The following is a 7,738-nucleotide window of genomic DNA, read 5'->3' as shown; positions in this document are numbered from 1 at the left end:
TTTTTTAATTATGCCATGCAAATCTTTACCCGTAGAAAGAGCAATATCAGTAGTTTTAAAAGTAGTAGCATTTAAACTATGGATAGGTTTATATTTCGCCTTAAAATCCATTAGTTCTTAAATTTTTTCCGTATTCAAATAAGAAAAAAAAATACCAATTGTTATCAACGCACTTAGTGACCATTCCTCCACCGAAATTCATACACCTACGTAAATTACTCAGCGAGCTTTTAACAAATTGAGGTCAATGCTATAGATACGTACATTTTAAATAAGCTCTCCAGGCCTATCCTAATACGATAGGAAGAAACAATTTACGTCTGAAACCACAAGAAAAATAAATGAAAGCTCATTGCCTTCTTTGTGGTGATTCGTTAAGTAAAAGTACTCGCTCTATCGTATAGACACATAGGGAAAAATGCTGTTTCTGATAAAAAGAATCGCTTACGAATAATAATCAGAATACCAATAACGAAATCGTGATGAATATTCGAATGAGAATTGAAATCTTCTCAGAGATCAAACTGAAATTTCGTTTTATTGAATAAGTACAGACAGATATCAAGTGTTTATCGAGGTAAGGGTCGGACAGGCGCGTCCGATGGAGAGAGGGAGTACATTTTATAATGCAGTTTCTTGTTCCTCCGATGGTAATTACGTTCGCTCATCTCCGGACTTCCATCGATACGGGGCACGGTGAATTAGCAAAAAATAATCATCAAAGTGCCGCCCGGCAATGTTTCGATCTCAGATCGAACGATTGCGAACACCGCAGCGTAATTATATTAAACGTATGTTGAGTTCATGAGCTCAATGTACCCTAATATAAGTCTTAAGTACGGACATTACATCATTATAAAATAAATTACATATTCCTACATTCTTATTCTTCATAATTCTTCGAATCATCTTTATAGGTAAGTAAGGAATTTATCTTTGTATGTGAGTAAACAAATCTTATTGTGCGACCACAAATTGTAACATTGTAACAAAAATAAATCTATTTATTTACTAAATATTTTGGAGAATCCAAGTTTTGAGAAACCGAAATTTGAGTGGACAAAGAATTGTCACTGTGGGCAAGTGCCAAATAATTAAGTACATATGTATATCAATCGTGTGTAATTTTTTTCGTAAGGCAAAGAATGAAGAAATTCAACCAGTAAGAATCGAAATAGCAGCGTGGCACCAATGTCTACATAGACAGCTCTATAAGAGCAAAGTAGCAAAAAATTAATAGCGTAATACACTACTGCTTATTACTGCGTACTGCGTTTACGGTAAGTTTTATATATATAACTTATATGGACCTAAACTGACGCTGTTGTAAAATACAGATTAAAAAGTTAATATTTTATCGAAATGTTTGTGCAGTGCCAGTTAGTAACTGTAATTTAGGAACATTTATTTTCAACATTTATACGGATTTACGATTCTTATTAATTGTAAATAGATATTTTTCTAATAATTTACATGTTTATGATAATAAAATCCTTTTGACGGCTTTTAGGAATATTTTGTAACGGTTTTGTATTAGTTTTACATACTTACGCTACATTTTGATACATTCGAAAACGATATTAAGTCGAAAATAGGTACTTATTCTTTAAGTTATTCTAATAACCAAGTATTGTTAAAACAATAAGACTTAAAATTCGGATAAATTAATATCGAATAGCGTTATAAGTATGTTGTATATGTTACGAGAAAGTAGCAGGTGGATATTTTTACCTTTTATGTGTTCAAGTCAACGAACATGGCTAAAAATTGTACGATAACGTTAACAAACCAAACGGATGACTTCACTCGCAGCCGTCGAGGAGCATCTCCTTTGAAGTACGCAGCACAAAGCATCGTGTTTATTGCCATTGTTGTGTTACGCCATGCAACTCTTACGGAACACCAGACAGCAATGTACATAGAAGAATGGGTTAAAGCAATTCACATGGTAAATACCATAACCGTACTGACAGATACTACCTTGTTTGAATAATTTATTATTCAGTTTTTTGTTTTCTGTACAATTACAACTCAAAGTAGGACACTTCCGGAAGCTCCTAACAAATATTTAATAAGTTATGGTAGACGTTCATTACAATTTTAACATCTGAGATGTTTTAAGAAAAAAATAATAAAACCGAGTGATGGATAACACGGATCATATATCATTTAACAGTGGTAGAGCCCGCTTTAACATCTTCGCACGAACTGGCCCGGCTCGCCCGGTGAAATACCACGACCACACAGAAGAGAGGTGTGAAACGGAAGCAATTCCGCGTTGCGTCTGATGAGTGTGCGTCCCGGAGACCTAATTTAGTCCTCTTTCCCTTTCCACCCTTTTTCTTATGAGGATGGGTTGGCAAGTGGAAGTGGACTTTCCGGATGAGAGGATTCATGGAAAGGGAAGATATTTTCTTTCTGTGCATCCTCTTCTCCGGCGATTAAAGGTAGGCAACGCATATGCAATTGCGTATGTCTATGAGCAACGGTCACTTCGCTATTTCAGCGATTTCAGGTGGCCGCTCACTCGTTTGCCGCCTTATATAAAAAAATATAAAGAATACAATAAAACAAATTGTCATTTATGAACTATTTTCTTATTATTTATGTAGACTATAGCTTCCCTCGGCTTCAATAATACAAAATACACAAGAAGGCATGTATAACTAAGTAACATGCTAACAAACGTTACATACACAATGAATCTCATCCACCAGCTATCCAGATAGTTGTCAATGGTCGCCCATAACGCAGTGAAAATAATGTTTTCAATAGTACAAGTCAAGATCCATACCATATGCCAGACTCTAACATGTCGAAAACGTATTTTAAATTCCATTAAACAAAACAAATAAATAAAAGCGAGGAACACATAAAAAGCTCGCTTCACCGTTGGCGCTTGGGGAACGATTAAAAACAATAACGTCACTTGATAGTGAGAGAACAGGATTATAATTGCGACAAAAGGAAAGAAATTAATGAACGCTGCGATAGACAGCAATCTTGCAATGAAGAAGGCGTACCAGCCCAAGTATTGCACGAGGCCAGCTGTCATGTCCTGAGGTTCGAGGCCACGGACAAATGATCTTGGCACTCGACGAGGAATGTCAGGCTCTGAATGAACTATTTCCCAATGCTTTCTCCTAGGTGGAGCTGACAACCAGGTAGGTATATTTTCCGCGTTTTCTACAAACTTCTCAGCCCATTGCGCTAATGAAGCAGGTCTCGGTGCGTCCATTGCTGGCGGAGGCGGAACGTACACTTTTTCGATAACATATTCCCTTGTTTGCCGCCGAGGTGCTACTCTATCAATTATTGTAATTGGACGAACGTATTCGTCGTCGCTTTCAAGATTCTCATTGGTACGATGATCTGTTGTGGCTAAAAAGCTTGAATCAGAATCTGAGTCGAACGCACTATCATTATAGAAAGAAGACGCCATCTCTGAATTTCGTGGCGAAAATTGAATTAAATCATCGTTTGCCCCGCTTCTGCTATTTCTGGATTTATCAGAAATGCTAGATTGCCTTTTAATAGTTTCGTAAATATGTTCTGATTGTTTATCTTCATTATTTTGAACAGCTTTGTTTTCATTATAAAAATTTTCCATTTTTTCTTTGTCGTTCCATGGATATTTGCGACCGCATATTTTCTCTCTTTCAAATCTTCGGTAAAAAGTGGCGGTACTTGCCATTCGCATACACGACACAATTATGCTGATAGCTTGTATTGAACCTGAGGAATTTAAAAAAATATAAAGTTAAAGCGTATTTAAAATAAAAGTTTCAGCGTGCTGCAATAAACGGAGGCATCAGATAATTAATTTTTTTCATTTGAGTACCTTTGTCGAAAGTTGGATTTGAAAATCGCCACATAAGGTCTAAAATGTTAACAATCGCATGAGGCGCCGAATGTATAAAAGCTTGCATGAACAAATACAGCTCAAGCGGTGAAGCAGCCCTTGCTAATGACAATGCTTCCTCAGTTCGTTCCTCATCATTTGAATACGAAGCAAAGACAGATTCCGTCCACCAGAAAATTAGATAACAATACCTGAAATAGAAATATTAAAACATTTCTTGTTCTTGTATGTGTTTAACAACGTTTCTTAACAATTCGATTGTCCATGGTATTGAAACATAGGTAATACTAACCTGCCAATAGCAGCAATAGGAAAAAATACAGCATTTATAATTTGCATTAAAACCCATTTGATATCATTTTTCTCTATGGTCAATGTAAATGCTGTTAATTCAGTTTGTAGGCTTGGAGGCGGTGATGCCAACGTAAACACTAATGAGAGTACAGCCGGGAAAACCATCAGGACAATACAAAACACTGCAAGTCTGAAATAAAAGTGTGCCATTTAGTAATCTGACCGTCAGACTAAAAACTAGCATTGTAAATTGTCCAGATACTAAATCTTGAGTTATTAAAGAAACTTCTAATACGCAGAAATGTGAAAGTTAAAAAACATTATTTACCCGTCATCACCATTTCGAAAATGTTCATATATGAGTGTAATATCGTAACAAATAACCGTCAAGTAAACAATAAGCCCCCCACATGATGGCAGAACCCGGTGTAAGAAGAGTGCCTGCCATGCGGGTAGCTTCTTGCCCAATATTTCCCCTGAAACTTCTTTGTCTAATTCACAAACTACCATTGTCACTGCTTACACTACGTTACAAACATTATATTCAACTAGAAAAGAAAGAAGAAGTTTTACACAGTTTTTATAGTCTAATTAGCTATAACTAAATATGTAACAATTAACTTAAATATACTCTGTTAAATGTATTCTTGTACGATTTTACAAAGTAGAAAAACGTGAATAAAACAAAACTTAACAATGTTTTCCCCACGCCCATTGATAATTTCCGATTAGATAAAACTCTTTTGACTCAGAATGATAACAACGATGGCATACTTTTATTGTACAATACCAATAGATAACTTTGTGTCCTTTTTCTGTACGAACTGAATTTCAGTAGCTAAATTTATGTATTATTCAATATCACTAAGTTTAATACGGTATAATCACATATTAGAGGAAAAATAATTATTAAACTACAATCTTATTATTTCTGCCTTTCTTAAGATATTTCTTCATTCAATTACTATTTGATGATACCTACTCTTTCTGTTTTAATTCACTACGAGTAAAGAAATTTAAACATAACGTTAATATTTAGTTGTGGCTTAATACGGTTTCAATTTAGCTCGTGTTGTGTAAGTGTTTTTATGTTAAATGTGTTCACAGATTAATCCTTTTTAATAATACTTGATAACTCTAGTTCGACGGCAATTAATTTGGAAATAAAGTCGATGAATAGTCCACGAAAGTGTTCTTTGTTTATCGGAAATTCTTGTTTCCATTTTCATCTTTCAAGATAATGTCACTGTCACGCTGTCAGGTGTCAACCATCAAAAGTAAAATTTATAACCTATAACATGCAAAATAAATAATGGTAAAACAAAAATTGTAATTGAAATAAATAAAATAAAAAAAAAAACGAAATGTTTAAAAGTGTTTTAATATCAACAGTAACTAATTTTTGTAAATACAATACTAGTCTAAAATGTAAATACAATGTGAATAGGTTCACAAGATTTCTACATCAAACGGTTGTATTTGAAAGTCCAAGAAATGTATCAAAAGACAAATCCTTCCCCTCAGCTATATCTCGAAAATATGAAGTTCTTAATGAAACAAATTTACCCGTAATAGAACATACTGCAGATGAAATTCACATGGATGAAAAATATCCAATTCTTAGCGATGAGTTCGATGGAATTAATCTTGAAAGTGAGTAAATGTTTTTTATTTTTGATATCGTGTCTTGTCGGCAACTAATTGATCAAAATAACACAATTCTATTGAATTTACTAATGTTACCTACATGGTCTAATTAAGAAAACTAAAAGTTCTGGCCGTTTCATGACTATTTATAACAGATTTATGACTAAATTTATAATAATCCATACAACAGTTGTCTAACAGTATTTTCTTTATAAATAACAAATTCATGTGTATTTTTCCGATTGCAGGAGGAAAAAATGGAGTGTTTGAAATTGAAGATCTTGTTGAGTTATTGCAGAGAGAGAATTCCAAAAATATCTTTGTAGCTTCTGTACCAAAGGAAATTAATTACGTAGAATACATTTGTGTTGTTAGTGGCCGCAGTAAGAGGCATATAAAAGCATTAGCAGAGTTTGTACGGAAGGTTTACAAGAAAAAATGTTACAAATCCGATCACATACCTAGGATAGAAGGAAAAGATTCTGATGAATGGATGGCCTTAGATTTAGGTAGGTACATACATTAAAATTCTTATTATAAATTGGTTATTGCAAAAACAGGAATTGATTTCTACCCATTGGGTAAAATTCTACCCTAATTCATTATCAAAAAAACATTTTTTTTTAAATGAAACAGTTTGACAACTTACATTTTTATAAATGATTCAATGTTATTTTTTCCAGGTAACATAGCTCTTCATATATTCTCAGATAAAGCTCGAGAAGTTTATGACTTGGAGACTCTTTGGGCAGTCGGTCCAGAGTATGATGAGAAAATGAAACAGAAAAGTGATGTTGTAGATATATTTGAAAACTACAGTTCATATTTAAAAGATCTAAAACCTCTAGAGTGAAATTTATTGAATGTAGCTTTTTTAATGAACATTTTTAAGATAGGTAATGAGTAGATTTTTAAGACAAATCTATAATAAAACATAAACAATATAAATCAATGTAAAAAATAATAATTTGTTTTATTGAATTATAATAGTTACAATTATTTTTTTGGGTCTTTTTTCTTATTTTTAAACTTAGATTTTTAATTATAAGAATCCAAAACAATTGTTGGTCTAACTCTTAGTAGTAAATATGGTTTACGGTACTGAACATCTGGTGCATATTTTGCATGATGCCTAACTATTAAGCTATCTAATGTTATAAAGAATCTATGAGAGATGAATGAAGAAAAATGAAGTGAAACCCAATTATGTTTTCAGTAGCATGTCCAAGCAAATGGAGTGCTAATATTAACCAACCAAATGTGAGCAAAGCTTAACTTTGCTTCTATGGACTCACAAAGAAAGATTAACTAAAGTAAATATTTGTAGAAACAAAATAATGTTTAATCAAGGTAAAAAAAAATATTTGCATAGAGGCCGACCAACTGGTACGGTCTATTTCAAAGGCAGGCACAATTTCTTATTCAAAATATCAAACTATTCTATTAGTGCATATTTTTTTCTCTATTATTCTACTTATTAATAAACAAGATAATCTGTGTATTCACTTTATGATAAATTCTTAGCATTCATAACATAGTTTACAGATTTTAACATGTACTCTTGCTTTGTCATCATCTCCCTGACATGCCACTTACAAAGGATTAGTTCACCAGGTTTTCTTCCTCCATATCAAGCTATTTTCTGCCATCTCACTACCTTCTTGATCTTGTCTATTTTCATGCAATCCATTTGTGTTAAACTAGGACTACATAGAGGTGCCCTCCATAATCACAACTCTTGGGTGTATCTGTGTGTTTTTTTTAATTAAAAAACAGTGTGAAAGTCTCATATAAAATGTTTATTTTGCTTAATTTATATTAATGATACATAAAATATTGGTTGTATAACATAATCTAGATAGTTATGAATTATTTAATCAATTCCTATTTTAAAAGAACATAAATGTTAACATCATATTGTGAACATTTAAAGTA

The 7,738-nt window shown here is 33.0% G+C and overlaps 2 protein-coding genes across 2 annotated transcripts; one reads left to right on the top strand and one right to left on the bottom strand.

Annotated features, from left to right (window-relative positions):
* Positions 1–2,578: 2,578 nt before the first annotated feature.
* Positions 2,579–5,456, bottom strand: LOC106127449 (uncharacterized). The gene is made up of 5 exons (XM_013325527.1): positions 5,139–5,456; positions 4,485–4,704; positions 4,155–4,346; positions 3,842–4,053; positions 2,579–3,735 (listed from the first exon to the last, which is right to left on the bottom strand). The coding sequence occupies exons 2-5, from the start codon at positions 4,664–4,666 to the stop codon at positions 2,579–2,581; spliced, it is 1,743 nt and encodes a 580-aa protein (XP_013180981.1). The 5' UTR covers positions 4,667–4,704; positions 5,139–5,456.
* A 62-nt stretch (positions 5,457–5,518) lies between these two features.
* Positions 5,519–6,749, top strand: RsfS312 (ribosomal silencing factor RsfS-like protein, 312). The gene is made up of 3 exons (XM_013325611.1): positions 5,519–5,809; positions 6,052–6,312; positions 6,487–6,749. Exons 1-3 carry the CDS (start codon positions 5,521–5,523, stop codon positions 6,654–6,656), a joined length of 720 nt encoding a protein of 239 aa, XP_013181065.1. The 5' UTR covers positions 5,519–5,520; the 3' UTR covers positions 6,657–6,749.
* Positions 6,750–7,738: the final 989 nt, after the last annotated feature.

This window comes from Papilio xuthus, unplaced genomic scaffold (genome assembly GCF_000836235.2).
Source record: "Papilio xuthus unplaced genomic scaffold, Pxut_1.1 DF824655.1, whole genome shotgun sequence".
Taxonomy (NCBI): Eukaryota; Metazoa; Arthropoda; class Insecta; order Lepidoptera; family Papilionidae; genus Papilio; species Papilio xuthus.
This window is presented reverse-complemented; position numbering and strand designations above follow the sequence as displayed.